At 37.5% G+C, this 18,477-nt stretch overlaps 1 protein-coding gene across 8 annotated transcripts in view; it reads right to left on the bottom strand.

Moving 5' to 3' along the window:
• The window catches only part of ATP8A1 (ATPase phospholipid transporting 8A1), a 221,078-nt gene that overhangs the window by 100,015 nt on the left and 102,586 nt on the right, over positions 1-18,477 (bottom strand). For all 8 annotated transcript variants that reach the window (XM_070612924.1, XM_070612928.1, XM_070612931.1 and 5 more), the window contains 6 exons: positions 18,027-18,132; positions 16,657-16,739; positions 14,187-14,236; positions 10,409-10,478; positions 4,473-4,557; positions 1,922-2,061 (listed from right to left, as the gene is read on the bottom strand). In XM_070612924.1, the coding sequence (XP_070469025.1) occupies positions 1,922-2,061; positions 4,473-4,557; positions 10,409-10,478; positions 14,187-14,236; positions 16,657-16,739; positions 18,027-18,132 (534 nt within the window). The remainder of the gene's footprint in view (positions 1-1,921; positions 2,062-4,472; positions 4,558-10,408; positions 10,479-14,186; positions 14,237-16,656; positions 16,740-18,026; positions 18,133-18,477) is intronic.

The following is an 18,477-nucleotide window of genomic DNA, read 5'->3' as shown; positions in this document are numbered from 1 at the left end:
GTCACGAGTCTTTTAGTAACAGATATTAAACATACATAAGCACATACACACAACAACAGTTGTTAAACCTATTAAATCTAATCTATAAACTCTAGAACATTCAGAGTAAAAATTTTAGGCACACTAAACATTTAGCCGCAGAATTTTTTTACAGTGTGCTTCACATAGCAACAAAATTTAATGTGTGGAATCCATTTTCAAATATTTTGTCACTTGTTACATATAAATTCTATCTCATTACCACGAGGGAAGAGACTACATCATATTCGGGCTGTGTAGCAAAGGAGACATGAGAAAAAGAATCATTTTGAAACAGGGTAATTTCTTATTTACTTCCCAAACGAGTAAGAAAAGTAAAAGATTAAAATCAACGCCATCAGTGCTTTAAGACAACAAGCGACTTTAGTCGGAGAGACTGAAAGAGATTATAGCCATGGTCTCATAAATAAAATATTATTTTATCTCATCATATAATACCCTCAAGACATAATCATATATAAGTACATTAGGAAAAAGAGAGAGAAAGAGAAAAATTCGATAAGTTGATTGGTAACAAGTCCCCTGTTGGGTGTGCACATCTAAAATCTGGGACAGGGTCATCAAGTTGGAAGGTATCACACATGCTGTCACAAGTCTTCTGAGAAATAAGCAGGATACAGGAATAAGCTCAAATATAAAGGAAGTCTGAGAAACTAACTAACTCCTAAAGTGATCACAGTCTGTCAAGGAGACAGGAGAACAGTCACATACGGCACCTGTAGAATAGGGAAAACCACCTGCGGCTGGGGCATGTCATTTCCCAGTATTATAAGGTGGGGAGGGTACATGGGGAGAGGAAGGGCAGAGAAGTCCAGGGAGGTATCAGTGGTGCTGGTTACCTTTCAGGACAGGAAGTACATTATTTTAGAGAGAGGAAGGAGGAAAAAAATGCTGGCCTTTACTCACCTGAAGGCAAGATCAAGTAAACTGCGGTTAACAGGAAGCTTGATGCTATGCAGTACAAATGTGAATATAGTTGAAGGAATTATGCAATTAGGACGTTAGTTAATGGAAAGTTAACGGTAAGAATGAAGATACTTGAGCGGCTAAGAGCAGGAACTCTGGAGCCAGAATGAGAATTCTGGCTTGCTCTCTTATGAGCTGTGTAATCTCAGCCAACTTACTTAACCTCTCTGTTGCCTTGATTTCTTCAACTGTCAAACTGGGATAATGAACAGCACCGACCTCAAAGGGATGTTGTGAAGATTAAATAGGTTAATAGACCCAGGTGCTACAAACAGCACCTGGAACATAGTAAGTACTGCGTAAAATGACTGCTATTCTTAATTAAGGAAGCAAGATTTCTTACTATTTATACAGCATCCATCACAGTGTATCCATCACGTTTTGGCTAAATAGCCTTGGTTTCTTTATCAGTAAAACGAGGATATGTGTAGTTGTGACAGAAATGATGGCTGTCTATAAGTGAACAGGGACTGGCCAGGTATATGCACTGGATTGTTCATGTAACTTTATTATTAGCTAGAGTCACACAAGCCGCATATTTATTGTATTATTTTGTACTACATATTATACACCTTTATTAACTATATGTACACATGCATGTGTATGTAACTTGTGTGCATTTTTGTGTGGGCGGAGAGGTGCATATCTTCCGTGATGCAGAAGCAATGGAATACACTGGCCAGGAGATGGCTAGACTGGCCTAATTTCCAGTGAAGATCTATACAAAGTAACCTCAGAGACTTTTCAGCAAAAACTTTAACTAGTATTAAGATTTGTCAACGCTTAGACCAGAGGAGATTCAACAGTGAGTGGTGTGTCAAGATATTTTGATTTTTATTTTATTGGCCCCTTGAGTAAAGACTGAAGTTTTCTGGAAACCAAACTTTCCGTACGAGCAAAAGAGTCATCCATGTACCTTTTCAATTAACTCGTAACTCTCTTCGAGTTTGAGCAGCCGGTTCTGCACAGATGTAGACGCGCGCTGATAGACTGCTCGCCACTCCTGAAAGTCACTCTCTGAAATCTCAGCCACAGCAAAACATAAAGTTCTTAACCCTGAAAAAAGACAGCATGCACCCCCCAACACCAAATAAGATGTTATTCAGAAGTCTGACACTTTTATTTTTATTTAACAAACTTTCATCTTGAGAATACTGATTCAGTTCAAATAATATATTGAAGGCTGATTCAAGTCTGACAAAACCTTAGGTAAAATATATGTTAATGTTCCCCAGCCTTTTAAAATTGGCACCCTGATGCTAATTCCCAGCTCTCAGTCCATCCTCCATGCCTAGAGCGGCTTTTCTAAAATCCTAATCTTATCTGGTTATTCCTTTGCTAGAAATCTTTCCATCGCTCCCCAGGATGAAGTCCAAACCTCAAAGTCTGGCTCATTCACCGCACAACAATTGTCTTCAGCCCCATTCTCTGTCATTCACGTCCTACGTACCAGGGTCTTTGCACATGCTGGTCACTTTTTCTCCATTCCGCCCTCTTCCACTCTCCTCTGCTGTCTGCCTTGCATCTACTTTAAGACTCAGTTCTTAAAATCATCTCTTTGAATCATCCCTCTCTAACCCCGACTCCACAGGCAGAAATCCTCAAACACTCCTATGGCGTGAATGACGGCAATGTTTCATATTGTTTCTCCTGAGGTTCTCCTATGTGAGCTAAACGCTCCTGGAAGGCAGGGACTTGGCATTCTTCTCATCTGTAACTCCAGTACGGAGCACAGTGTCTGGCTCGTAACAGTGGCTTCAGAGATGCCTGTGAAGGAAGAAAGGGACTCCCGTGGAGTCTATTGGGACAGTCACCTACCTATTATGGGATATACGGTTGTATTTGTTACTGCTCTTTACCACTGTAAATCTGTACTATAAAGAGCCTAAAATAAATTTGGGATAGTGACAAAAAAAGCAATACTCATCAGAAACACCCTGGGGAAACACTGTCAAAGCTGATGTTTGAGGTGACCTGCTCTCAGTGCTTGGTGCCTGTCAGTTTCATAACTCAATTGGAGGTTACTCTCCGCCAGAAAAAAATTGGTGGGTTAGAACGACAGGCAAAGGCATTTGTCAGCCATGACAAATGCAGTTAACTAGGTTCCTGAGAAGACAACGCCCTCACTCAAAGTCATTTAACTCTCAGAATAACTAGGTGCCAGTAATTTCAAGTCAAATAAAATATGGCTGGGGAACACGTCAAAAACAAGAAGAACATAGACTCTATCTTCCAAGAAAGGAGAAGGGTTATCTATTGCCAGATCACTGAGCATAGAGCTTAAATCACTGGGGCCACATTAGGATGTGTTTTTCTCTTTTGGAAACTTGGCTGGAAACGTACTCTAGGGTAGCCATGGAGTAGAGTGTTGCTCAGCCTAGGGCCAGAAAGAATGGGGTGGAGGTGGAGGCTAAGCCAGTTTGAATCTGTCGAGGAGCTGGAATATCTTTAACATCACAACCAGAGAAGGGAAAGACGCTCCCTTAATCCTCAAAAATAAGAACCTGTGCTGTTTGCTGGGTAGGCTGTACCTGCCAACCCTGGGCATCTTAAGGAATCTGAACTCCATGAACATGTGTGTCTCCACACTCTCCCATTTTTGGAGGACAACTGGGAGAAGGTTCTTCATGTTCTTGCTTTTCAAAGCCTAATGCTTTTTAAAACATTCCTATCTTTTCGCAGTGTGGATTCAGAGGAAAAAGCATTTGGTCAGAGGTCAGGCTTGGTGCTATTGGCATCAGTTCCAGCTGAAGCAGACAAGAGCGAAAACTGAGATGGGAGATTCAGATACTGCTCTGGGCAGTTTTGTTAAATTCAGATATAAAACTCTACGAAATCCTGTAGTAACTGACCCTAATGTTTCACAGCTCTCACTTCCTTTCATCTAATCCAGATCATCTCCCCAGACGATGCAGTGTTTGGTCGCACAGATCATATATTTCAGTAGGACCAAGAGACAGGACTGAGCTCGTTCATCACGGATTCTCAGGCCTCACACACAGCCTGGCATGTGGTAGGGGCTTAAGGAAAAGTCTGTGGTTGAAACCGTGTTGGATAACTATTTTAATAGTTATATATAGGTGTCTTTATTCTCCTCTTTCACATTCAGATAAGAATATCCAGTTCTTTGACTCTTGTTTCTTTTCCTTCTGAATTGCTTAAGATACAAAGCAAAGTATTTAAACTGTAAATCACATCCATTCTAAAAAGTGAACAGATTTATACGCCCCATATCCCCTAAAACACGGGGACGAAGTCTCTCAAAATTTTACTAAGTACAGTTTTAGGAAAGCAAATACTGGGTGGGAACAGCATACAGCATAATCTAAATTATCCAACAATAATTACTTAGAAATTATTCTTACTTTAGGAATCTCTAAGTAAAATAATAACGATGATCCTGCAAGACACCAGTAGCACAAGATTTCTTTTTATTTTAATCATCTTTATTGCCATTTTACACTCACCCTCTGTAGCGAACTGTTCTAAATGTTTTAGGGTAATTTCTTTATATTTTGAAGTCTCTGCCAGTCGATCATAAATTACAGTGTCCTAGAAAACAAGCAGAAGGTATAACACACTGAAACAGAGCATTCTGAGTTTAATCAAGCTGATGTTGGAAACGTGGTTAGCAGCAAATCAGTACAAAAACAACCAATCACTTTTAGCATTAGTTTTACAGCAAAAATATTTTTCCCTAACAACACTGTTTCCCCTATGACCCTAAGGAATAAGGTTCTAGTCTTACGTTTCCATCTTTCTCCTTTCTGAATAAATCTGTAGTTACTCCAATGCCCCAAATCTCATATTCTATTAATACTGCACTGACCTCCCACGTGCTACAAGATTTCCTCCCACCTCAGAAGGTTTTGTGGGACACTGCAGGGTTCATAGGTGCTACAAGGGAGAATGGTCCAGCACTCAACAATTCTGGGAAGTGCTGGACCGAACAAAACTAAAGAGCTTGCCCTACTGCAACTTCTTGGACCCTTAAAAATGCTAATGTGCATGGTGGGTCTCTAAAGTGACAATATGGTAAGTGCCCCAAACTCACTCACCATCGAACGTTTTAGGGGTTAGGGCATCTTTATGGGACGGATGCTCACAAAAGAACAAACTGTGAGAAATACAGAACTAAATTCATTGAGGGGGCTGGTAGGCATAGTGGGGAGAACCTTGGACAAACCCAGCATTGCCTTATAGCTGAATACTTCTGATTGTGTCATTTTAGCTTTAAGACTCAATGTACTTAGTCTGTAAAATTCAATTACTGGATTATCTTTAAAGTCCTTTTCAGTTTTAACTTTATGCACTACTTATGTTTCTCTGATTTTTGCCCCTTTATAAAATGCCTATTTTTCTTTTAGTTATTCTCTGGCTTGAGTTTAATGTTTTAAGAATTTTAGTATTTGGCTTTCGTGGTTTTATGAGATCAGGAAAAAATAAATCATTTACCTGCAATTACTTTCTCAGTGGTATTACCCATTTTGGGTCTCGAGTCTCAGGCCTGAGATTTGGAAGCAGACTAATGGAGTATGATTTAGAACCCTTGAGAGAAACAGAGCTTAGTGACCTCAGAACAGATGGAATATTCCAGGTCCCAATTATGAATTTCTTTTCATTTTTCAGTGGCGGAATGGGAAGGGGGGGCAAAGCAAAAGGAAATGATAATTTCCCCTCATGGCTCCTTTCTGAGAATGAAAGGTATAACTTAAGAACTCTATTTTTTCCAGAGGCTAATGAAATTTTCAATGAAATTAAAATAGGCCATTTTAAAACTAAGAAAATCTTCCAAAAAAAAATTAAAATCATGAAAACAAAAGTGATAAGTAATAAGGCTAGGGAGATTAAATTCTGCAATGTAGCCAAGCATTCTAGTAGAAGAAACTGGTGCTCAGAATAGGAGAATTTTCTACCTTCTTTATAGTATCAAGGAAAACAGGGGAGAGAATGTGGCCTTTTACATGCGTTGTATAGTATGTTTTTAAATGACCATCATGATCGGCCATGTTTACATGTGGAAATAAATACAGTCAGATACCTTTCAATCCAAAGCAATACTAATTTATTCAGAGGGCTACATCAAGTATTTGGTACATTGTTAGGAACCAAAAAAGGTTTCTTCATAAGAACTAAAGCTTGTGCATCTCCTAGGATCAGACTTAGAACCTGCTGAGTCTACATTTACAGAAAATCCTAACTGGATTTACTTATCTGGTAGCCTGGCCCTCGGCAAGGTAAAAGTGGAGAATCTTGGTGAGGGGATGCTCTCAAGTGGCATGGCACAGCCAGATTACAGTCACTTACATAAAGAGCCTAGGGCTTCAAGGTGAACAATTCATCTTAGGTGAATTTTCCTTCAAAAAGTTGTTTACTGATTTATCTTTTAGACTGAAGTTCCAATGCCATTCTATGTGCACCTACAGTAACTTGCACATGGCAGTGTTCAAAAATAATGTGTTAAGTGAATAAGAAACGAAGTAGTCCTCAATCATCCCGAAATTTCACTTGTATGGAAGACCAATTATACAATATTATACAATTATACAATATTGCCAAATAAAGAAGGACTGTACCATGAAATGAAAGAGTCAACAATACGAAGGTAGCAAGTAGGAAAAAAGAGGTCCTATGTAATTACTTATTTAAGCACTGCAATTTATACTGAAGTTATCTAGATAATCTTGCTATAAATTAGCCAATTACTACCAAGGACTCTGATCATGCTGTCAGGTTAAACCACATGGTGAGACTGTGGGAAGCTTGGTCCCTGTGAAGTGGAATGTTTGCTAAAGACATTAGAGACATCTATATTTAAATAAGGAATTTTATTTAACATACATTTTCTGTGTTTATGTGCACCACTCAGATTTATCTGTACTTTGCATCCGATGTGGTGGTGAAGTGCTAAAAATAACTAATTTTAGATGTGGCCTGTTTTGTGTATGGCACCGAATTTTATTTAGGGAGCCCTTAATCTGAAATATTCAGTTACTTTAAGGTCTCTGAAGCATTAAGTGTAATAGTCAAGTGTCTAATTTCGCCTCTGGCATATAAGTATTGGAATAGGATTTTTATTTTCTTAAATAAATTGAATTTTTATTTGTTATAACTTTTCCTAAATTGGCTACTATTGCCGACATAAATTGTGTATTATATATTTTTCCTTTTTTCATTTAAAAATTAACAAAGCAAGATAACCTCATTGCAGAACATCTAGAAAAAAGCAAGAAAATAAGTCATCCATAAACACACACACGGTCACCATCTCTGTACTTTATTCTAGATAAACTCTGCAGTACTATCTTCCAATTCACTAACTCCACCCCCAGCCCTTCAACTCCGTGTAATCTAGACTTTATTCCATTTACTGATGTTTTTCTTAAATTTAATTTTGATTTCTAACTTACCTTACACATATCCCCACTCCTCCCTTCCCCTAATTTCTCTGCGATGAAAAATAATTCTAATTTCTTTATCATGTTGAGCACTAAACATCCTCTGTCAGACTGGTCTACACAAATGATTTCATCTGGATTGAACTCATGCTCCAGCCACTTATGTGCTTTTTCTCTCTTTGGCATGAGATTTCCTCATGTGTCTCAAGTTTTGTACTTTCTTTCTCCCTCTTTGCATGTATCCCAACCTAGTGGTTTTACATAACCTCCAGCAGAGGCATGAGCTTTCCTTAGCATCTTCCCATGATTAGGAAGCTCACGACTGTCTTAGGCTACAAAATGGGGAGAGTAGCTGTCATCTGTATTTGACAGAAAGCACCATTTTCCTCCTTTGCCCCACAGAAACCAGACTCCAGCCACTGCTCCTTGATTCTGAACCCAGGGCCTGGCACTCCCACTTCACTCAGCTTGAGACTTCAGTTCAATGTACCACTTTGATTTTCTATTGATATTTTGGTTTTCAAAGATGCTTATCTTGTTTTTGAGCCTGGTTTTATCTTTTGTGTTTTCTCTTTATACTATATCTTCACTGCCATGATTTTCGAATAGAAAAGATACATCAAAGTATGAACAGACTATGCTACCTTGACTGGAAAGTATTATTGATGACTTCTTAATTGACTTTATTACTCAAGTATTCTTTTTTCTTTTTTTGAGGAAGATTAGCCCTGAGCTAACATCTGCCGCCAATCCTCCTCTTTTTTGCTGAGGAAGACTGACCTTGAGCTAACATCCATGCCCATCTTCCTCTACTTTATATGTGGGATGCCTGCCACAGCGTGGCTTGACAAGCGGTGCGTAGGTCCACACCCAGGATCCAAACTGGCGAATCCCAGGCCGCTGAAGCAGAATGTGTGAACTTAACCACTGTACCACCGGGCCGGCCCCTATTACTCAAGTATTCTGTTGCACTTGTCACTGTTGATTATTCACCCTACCAAGGAATCAACAGACTCCTCAGACTCTCCTCCAAATTATAATCTCCATTCTTGGATCCTCTACTTTTCCTCATTAGCCCTCCTCTTTTTATGTAATATTTTCTTCAAAAGAGATCTCATCAGTCCTCTGCTTTTAGTCAGTTAGGAGTTCACACCTGTTTTTAATTAGTTAGGACTTAACAACTCCTAAATCTGTATCAGCACCCTAGATTTCTTCCCCCATGAAATCAAGGTACCTCAGCCTTAGGGCCCAGATGTAGCTCCCAACCCTCTGTTTTGCTAAGCTTATCACTTAATCTACTCAGCCAAGTAGAAATCTGATAATAATCCTAGATCACATCTTTTCCCTCACCACCCACATGCAATCAATTACTAGGTCTTAAATCTCTGTCCTCTCAATTCTCTCTGCAATTGTTTTGATTCCAATCCTTATCAACTCTTTCCTGGACTATAGTCAATGGCCTCAACTGGCAACTCCGTATGCATCTCCTTTCTGCCTTAAATTATCTTCCTAAATTGCATCAGAATGATCCAGAAAAAAAGTACAAGTTCTTGGGCATGAAAAATAACCCATGACCTAACTTATGCCCACCCTTCCATCTTTGCCTTCTGCTAGCCCCTGCCAAACTACATGTAGTTCTCAAATGTACCTTGCTGTGTTACATGTTTACGCCTTTTTAGTATTTAGCCACATTTCACAGTCAATTTGGGAGTGGGGGGAAACAATACTAAAAGCAAGTTAATATATGCAAAACATCTCTGTGATTATTCAAAAGGAAGCTCAATGTTTTAATTTTTTATTCAATGGTTTAACTCCCCAAAGTTTCTAGGTAGAAGATTATTAAAACTAAGAAAGGAAGGATGTGAGTTGGGGTAGTAAACTGGACACATATCAACCATTTAAAGTGGGAGGTCTCAAAGGTTCTCTTTATTCCCTTATCACTAACTGTTACTAGTGGGATGTGGAAGATCTTTACAGTATATGCTAATATTGTAATCTAATCTTCTCTTTATATAAATTTCCCTGACTAGTCTTAAGCTCCTGACAAGTCTTGGGTCTTATCTTCCTATCTCCAAAATCCAGTTCAAAGTCTTGTAGATAAAACGTACACAGTGAATAAAAGTTACATGTCTGAATCAAGAACAAAATGAATTCTAACACAATTCATGAGACATCACAAAATAATTCTATTAAAATGCTTTAAAACTAAGGAACTGAAAACATTCTGAGCAGGAATTTAAGCGGTAAGCTTGGGCTTCTTAATAAGTTCAGTTTCCAAGTTCTATGTGATACAGCAAGGTTGTTGATTATATTTAAAGTCAAAGTTCCAAGTTGGCAAGTTACCTGACTAGTCCAAGTAGACTAGGCACCAGTAAAGGATAATTCAGAAGGAACACACTAATTTTAAGAACAAAAAAAGCCCCTGGTCAGTAGATTTCTTATTTTTCCATGAGTGTAAACACATTTTAACTAGGAAAACTCAGAATGAAATATTACTATTTCTGTCAATATAACCTGCTAGTATACCAAGGCCAAACAATAGTTAGAAATTCTTTTATAATTAAAACAATGCAAGACAAATAGTAATCACCACATAAAGAAATTATAGCAGTTACCATGATCCAATTTTTTTCTTTCCATTTCTATGGTCTCTAAAAAATTAGATTCAAAGTGGTGTGGATCACTACATTTCAATGCAATTTAAAAACATTTTCTGTATTTGTCTTCCAACTTATTTATATAATATAAACCTCAATTATTATGTATCAAAAATCAAATTATATAAATAAACTAGGCTAAACTTTTTCAAAGTACCTAATCTACCCAGAAGGAATTCCACATTTTACCAGGAGAGGCTGAACACTATTACTATAAAACACCAACAAAAGTGGATGTCAGCAACTTCATGCTAAACATCTGTGTTACATTTCCATAGCAGAACGCTTAACATATACATTATAAACCATCATAAATCAACACTGTAAAGGACAAAAATAAAAACTTACAGCTCCTTTGCAGTAAAGTCGTAACTTCCCGGATGGAGTGCGAACAATCACCGACATTCTTTTTCTATCGCTGAAAGAGGTTTTCCATAATGTGTCATCATACTGAGCATACGCATATATATGTTTGTCATGCCTCACATATTTTAATGCTCATAGTGAAAAAATAAATTTGACCAAATTATGAGCGCCATCCTTCCACATATACAAACTATCCCCTGGTTGTACCATTGGGTACCTTTGGAAGTTACATATGTTTTTTAAGGCACCAGGGTACCACCTGCTGCCCGAGAGGAATAATTTACAAAATGGCTCCCTAGAAACCTGCAGGAGTTAGTACCCACCAGGGTAGAGGAGAGTTCTGGTTCAATGTTTTCAGATTTAAAAAATATTTAAGCTGGTATCTTTCAAGATGAATTGTATGTTATAGTTTTTATTAAAAACAGAAATGACAATCAATTTTAAGTGCATACCCAATCACATATAAAGGCAAACACTAGCACTTTAAAACTGACTCAAGCATCACAACTATTGTTTTTCAAAGATTACTGGTAAACCATTGGAATCATGTAAAAACCCTAATTTATATTACAAAACTAAGCTAATGAGCACAAACATTTTAATACTGTGTTGGCAATGTAAACAGTTTAATAAAAACTGCTAGTCAAACATACAACATCTTCCAACGCATTAGCAAAGAGAGCAAATAACACAGAACAGAACAAATTGGTAGAACACTGCAGAGGAAAGGCCTCACTTGGAACCAAGCATGTACAGGCATTCTCTCCAGCAATTAGGGGAAAAAAGTACTCCTCAAGTGTCTATATCTACTTGTTTTACCTTATAATGTTCTGCTGCAAAAAAACTGAGAAGAGTCCACTATACAGTAGCAGTAAGATATGGTGTCATAGCATATAGTTAGGAGCTTTTTTCAGAGGTATCTAGAAACATTTAGTCCTCTCTTTCTCCATGCATAATCCCCATTGTACTAATATCTCCAATCTCCATCTGTGTGCTTTAGGAATACATTAATTGCTCCCTGTCCTTTTGTAATGACATGTGTATATTCTATCTCAGCCCTTCTTGACCCTTGCCTCTCTTAACCCAGCTTTCACAATATGGTCCCAAACTTAGCATCTTCCTTGGTCTTCTCTTCTCCTGGCATAACTCCCAAATCTTGAGTGAACAGGAATGCTTTCTGTGGTACATCGCGGTAAATGGACATTGCTGGAGAAAATTCACCCAGCCACAGATCAGTAAATACATGATACCAATGTCAACTGGGTGTTCCATACTGCCCTGCAGCCAACTACATTTTCCTAACAAGCTTGCTCTCTCACTCTCTGCAGGACTATGAACACCTTCTCCATTCTCCGAATCTTCAATGCACCCTCGGCACTCAGGATCCTTTGAATTTTTGCAATTCACCTTGACAGAAGCCTCAGGCAAGAAATCCCTATTCTTTCTGCCATTAAAACCTCAACATTATCCACAATGCACCATCTTTTCTGTCTCTTTTCTTGATACAATGGAGGAAACATTTCTTTTCTTATCAGAGACCTTCCTATCACACGTGCTGTGAACATTCTCACCCCTCTTTCTTAGCCACCTCACTCCTAAAGTTATGTGGCTCTCCCCTGAATCTGCATCTTCTCTTTCTAGAATAGATCCTTCTCATTAGTATTTAAACATGTTCCAGTCTCTCTCCCACAAAACTCATCCCAAACCACCCTCCCCGCATTGAGGAACATCCCCTTCCAACTCTCCCTCTTCCCCTCCACAGCTCAACTTCTCAAGACAATCACTATGCACACTGCCTCCTCCACTTACATCCCCTACACTTTCCAGTCACTCCCATCTTGCTTCTTTCCTCATCATTCCACTGAATGGCTAAATCCAACACTTTTCAATCTTCACCTGACCTAACCTTGCAGCACCTCCAACACAGATGATGACTCTCTCCTTGAAATCATCCTCTTCTCTTGGCTCTGTGCTATTACTCTCTCTATTCTCTACTTCTCTGACCACAACATAAAGCAGGCTCTTTTGCTAATTCCTCTTTTTCTAACCAGCCCTTAACAGTTGGAGTTACTCATAGCAAAATCCCCAGCATTTTTTGTTTCCTTCATTACACAGTTTATCTCCGGGAGATCCAACTCATTTTCACGGCTTTAAATAACACTTACAGGCGAATGACTATCAAATTTACATTTCAGCCATAGCCTTCTCTTTTATGTTCCAGGCCCTTACATCCAATTGCCTGTCTCTGGCACCTTAATTGTATACTCCACAGGCACCTAAAACTGATCAATTCAAACATATCACCCTCTGCATTTATTCCTCTATCTGCCATCTGTGTAAATGGTATCTCTATCCACCCAAGTGTTCATGCCACGGACCGTAACCGCTTCCTCTTTCCTCCTTCCACATCCAATCCATCCCAAAGTCCCCGGACATTCCCTCCAAAAGGTATCCAGATTCTATCAACTTCACTTTATTTTCTCTACCATCATCCTACTCTAAACCACTAATGTCTTTCACAAAGACTATTTTAATAACATCATGTTCACTTTTCTCACTTTCAAGCTTAAGCTTACCCCCATCAGAGCATCCTGAAAGAGCTTAAACTCCTAACCTCGGTTTATTTTTCTTCATGGTATTAACACTTAGCATAGTGCTCCTAAGTGTATGTTAATAAACAAACATGTCCAAATGCTAACTGATATATTATCTGTAAGATATTACAGACATAACACAAGCAGGCTTAGAAAAAACAGTCACTTTGACATGATAAAAAAGAGATGGGGGATACACTTTGGGAATACTCTCTTACAGTTAATCACCTTACTTCTTTTTATGCATTTTCCCTTGAGCATTTCAGTGCATACAAGTAAAGAAAACAGTGCCTAAATGGTAAAGTTAACAGACCCCATTACTTTTGATATTAACCACTGGCATGTGGTCACTCGCAACCAAGACAGCCACTAAAGTTGGCACAGAAAAGGAAATACCTTTTCTAGTCAGCATACAGGTTTGCCTTATGCAGGAGAAAGTTCAAGAAAAAAGACAGACACTTATTTCCTTGAATATCAGCGTTACCTCCTGGCTGTGGCCTTGAAGATATTTTTAAGTGTCCTGTGAATGGTGATGCAATCTTTAAAGACCCTTCTGTCTGTAGCTAAGGCCTATCTGCCCCTAGAATGTAGGTTAGTTGGGTAACTACATAATCACAGGGGAATAAAAAGCCAAAAAAGGCCTTTATTATTTTACCCTAAGAAACAAAGTAAGGAGGATAATCTCTTTGCTTTCTGCTGTTTTCTACTAGATGGTAACTGATTTTATACTTAATAGGGAGATGGATATGGCTTCAAAAATCTCAAAGACAATTAGATACAATGAGCAGATAATTAGAATGGTGGGTTCCTCACTCTGATTCATCTAACTCCACATAAATCTTGGCACCTCTAAGTATAGCAATGTTTTCAGATCACTAGCCATAAGACTCCCAGGCCTATACCCCATAGTTGTGATACAGACAGTTGTGTTCACAAATATTTTTACACTGCCTCCAGGAGTCATGCCGTGTGACACTCTGAAGAGAGCTGGTTATGATCTATCTACAGCTATGACAATTAAAAACTGTACTGAAGATTTTAATATTTTGCTTAAATAAATTTAGTTAAATAAAAATAAAGCACACTTTCTACTAATTTAAAAGGGAAAAAATAAAAATAAATAGAAATTTATCTCATACACACAAATCACAGAGCAGATGTTTTACCTGGTGAACTCCAGGACATTGAGCAATTCGTATCTTTCTTCTTGCCCCAGCTAAGAAGAAAAGGAATACATGATTACACAAAGCTGAAGTATCTCTGGCTTCTTGGAAATAAACCTCAGTCATGAAGTTTTAATGTAAAAATGTCAACACAAACAAATCGTCCGTTCTGAAATATATCATCTTTAATTGAATTTACTAACTTTCAGATTAAGATGGAACACTGGACATACACATTTCCTTTCTGTCCTTCCCAAAGCCCCACTAAAACTACAGTAAACACTTAAAAAGAAAGAAAGAAACTCATAATAGTAGGAAGATAAGAGATAATAGCACCAAAAATTTGGAAGCTAGAAAACAGATCAATGAGTGCTATCTTTCTTAGCAGATACAAGAAGGGTAAATGCTACAGCAGCCATGAGAAAAGCTGAGAATCAACCCAGTTTGTACCACATAATCCTTAAAAGGCTTAAGGAAGTGAAATACCAGACAGCTCTAGAATTGCGAGGTAAAGGAAGGCCCTAAAATGGGCAGGACTGGGTAAAAGCTACTTGAAAAGCAGCTCTCAGCACTGGCCCTTCCTGCATACTGGCAGAAGAGCAGAGGTTTTGCTCTATAAACGGTAAAGCAGAGGATTTTTCACCTAGAAGTTGACTGGCACAGTTGAAGAAATGGCCTGGTATCATATTCATACGAAACGCTGGGCCCCAAGACCCCAACCTGCTCAGCTCCCTACATTCTGGCAGTGAGATCTTTCTTGGCAGAAACTGGAAGATTACTCTCTGGGGAATCCAACAAGCCCCAGAGAAGCCCTAAGGGTTCAGACACAAGAAGGATGTCTTAAGGAAAGAAGTGCCGACTGACAGATCATCTGCTGTGACTTATGACAAAAGTGACTAAAAAGGTATAGGAACAATTAGTAAGAGGTAGAAAGAAAATTAAGTAATTGAAAAAAAGATGAGGGATTTATCTTTAGGCAATAAAGGAAAAAATTATTTTCAGGAAATAATTTTATATCAGGAAACATAAAAATAAAAAGTAAAATAATTACTGTATACAACAGTGTTCAGCTACGAATACTGGTACAGGTGTAATAACATAAACACTAAACAATGATCTCTTAATGAGATACGACTTATATACAATAAAGTACCTAGACCTTAAACGTATAGTTCAGTGAAAATTGCATAGTTTGACAAAAGTATACTTGGTTTAACCGCCACCCAGATGCAGACCCAGAACACGCCCATCACCCCATAAATTCCTTTATGCCATTTTCCATTCAATCTTCTCCCTGACCCCGAGGCAACCACTGTTCTGAATTCTATGAGGACAAATCACTTTGTCTGATCTCGAGCTGCCTATAAATGAAATTAAAGAGTATGCCCTCCTTTGTGTCTAGTTTTTTTTGTTCAACATAATGTTTTTGTGACTTATCCATGCTGTTGATGAGTCAAAAATTCCTTCCTTATTATCATTTAGATATTCCATTGTACGAGTACATCATGATTTGTTTATCCAGTCTGCTACTGATGGACGTTTGGTTTCTTTCCAGTTTTGGGCTACTATGAATATTCCATTAGACATCTTTTTGTGGACATAAGCTTTCATTTCTCCTGGGTAACTACGAGTACAATTACTGGGTTGGTTGCTTGTTTACCTGTTTTAGAAAACTCTACAAGGTTTTCCAAAGGGATTGCATGATTTTACACATTTACCAGCAATATACGGGTGTTCCACTTGCCCTAATTCTCATTAACATTTGGTGCTGCCAATGTTTTTAACTTTAGCCTTTTTGGTGGGCAGGTAGTAACTCACTGTGATTTTAATTTGCATTTCCCTCATGACTAATGATGTTTTTTCATTGCTCATTGGCCATTCATATATCTTCTTTTGTGAAATGTTTGCTCAAGTTTTTCACTCATTTTAAAAATTGGGTCTGGGCTGGCCCTGTGGTGTAGTGGGTAAGTTCAGTGTGCTCTGCTTTGGCGGCCTAGGTTTGTGAGTTTGGATCCCGGGTGTGGACCTACACCACTTGTCAGTCATGCTGAAGTGGCGACCCACAAACAAAACAGAAGAAGATTGGTACAGATGTTAGTTCAGGGCTAATCTTCCTCAGGAAAAAAAAAAAAAATTGGATCTGAATACTTGTTTAACCAAAAATTGTACATAATTATATAATATTGGGAAGGGATGGTGAGTTGAGAGAAATCCTCATTTAACATAATAGTCAGTAGATATGCCTAAAATTGAAAAATCAAAACATGTACCATTAATAACATATTTTTGGAAAATATGAAATGTATAAATGCCTAAAGAAATAGCTAAAAGAACAGAAAGTGGTTGCTTCTGGAGAGGGGAACTGGCATAGGGAATCTCTATTTTATTATGAGCCTTTTGGTATTATTTTATCTTTGAAGCTATGCGTATGTATTATTTTGATGAAAAAGAGACTTGGAAATAAATAACTTACTGAATCTATAATCACTGAGTCAGGCGTTCTTCCAGTGAAAACAAAATTCAATTGTTTTGCTGCTCTGACCAATGCTCCCTCATCTGTTTTAGGAAAACAGGTGAAAGCAAATACATGGTGAAAAAAAATTATCTCAAATGCAAGAGAAATACGTTATTGTAATATAATTTTCTGTTTAATTTTAAAAGAATTAAAATTCTTTTTATTCTGGCCCTTGTGATAGAAATCTATTTCTTTTTAAATTATATGACAATGCCAAAGGAATGAGTAGAATAATCTTAAGGATCTGAGACAAGCGTATAGACTTCAGAGTCCTATTTCTGATGATGAACTCTCACTGTTAGTCACGCACACCTAAGAAGGAAAATTTAAATGTACCCCTTGGTCTAGCATATTTTCTAGAACCCTTTCTCAAAATGAGTAACACAAAATTGCCTTCTTACATTTTATGCTTTTCCTGCGAAAATGGTGAATGTAGAAAAACTAATACTACTAATCGAGGGTTCAATTTAAATGGATATAAACGAATTGATGCTTTATTTTATTATATTATTTACTTTCATCGCTATGCTATATCAAACCTTCTCGTTGCTGAGGGTAGGATGTGAGATAAGAAAATATTCATATAGTTTCTATCCTAACAATAGGAGATGTAACATTTCGTTTAGGAATTTGGTCTATTTTACAAGCTCAGCAGGCGCTGTTTTAGAATACACTTTAAAACACTCACAACAAAGTTTCTCCAAAGTGTTTCCTCTTTCCTAAAAACTTACAATCATCAAATTGACTATTTATCCCATTTTACATTGAAAATAGGTCTAAAATTAAGCTTAAGTATTAAATATTGATAACTATGCTAATATATATTTTTTGGAATCCCTTCAAATGTGAAAACTTTCCTTATCCAAATAAATACACGACAAGCTCCTTGATTATCATTTCCAAAAGAGAAAAGCAAAATTGGTGCTCTCAAATGGACACTATTCAGGCAAATAGATCTTCCTTTGCCTGTCTGCTTATGTGTAAAACCAGTTTCTGACTAATAGGTTATTCTTAATTATTTATAAAGAAGGGAGAACTTACTATGTACATATAAAAAAGTACTTTTTACTTGTGAGAATTTTGTTATTCAAATTTCCATGTTATTTATGTCATATACCCAAAATTACATATACAAAGTTATGTATTTTAACATACATATATTTAATGCTGAAAGCCAAGTTTTTTGTAATTAGTAAATAAAATTTTTTATCTAAGAAACATAACTTGGTTATTTTACTTTTTTCAAATTAAATAGATTATTTTCTAGACAATCTCAAATTTCAGAGCAATTTATACCAAAAAATACATCACAACTGCTTCATTTGTACCTGGAGATGATGCCTGATAAATAATCTTATCACCTTCTCGCTCTGGTACCGCCGTGTGACAAACTGCCATCATTGTAAGAAATTCACATATTATAGGTGCAGTTGGCTGTAAGAAATAAGCACATAATTTAGCCCTTTTCATTTAAACATTTTGACACTAATGATAGCAATATTACTTCATGTCTATCTTTTAAGAGTATAGATGTTAAGCCTTGAGGGTGTGAGGTTATAGTCAACTAGGAAGTCCACATCTATTATGGAGAAAATATTTTAAACTAAAGTTATTCCTTCTTGAACTCTATCATTCATTTTCTAAACATTTATGCAGGACAACTTTGTGCTGTCAAACAGAAATAGTATAGTGCAAAGGCAGATATGGTTGAATCCTGTCCTCAGAAGACAGGAGAGAAATTCTAAAGTGTTCATTTACCTGGTTCTAGGTCTGATCAGA

Source organism: Equus przewalskii, chromosome 3 (assembly GCF_037783145.1).
Source record: "Equus przewalskii isolate Varuska chromosome 3, EquPr2, whole genome shotgun sequence".
Taxonomy (NCBI): domain Eukaryota; kingdom Metazoa; phylum Chordata; class Mammalia; order Perissodactyla; family Equidae; genus Equus; species Equus przewalskii.
Note: the sequence above shows the minus strand (reverse complement) of the source record. Positions and strands in the feature narration are given on the sequence as shown.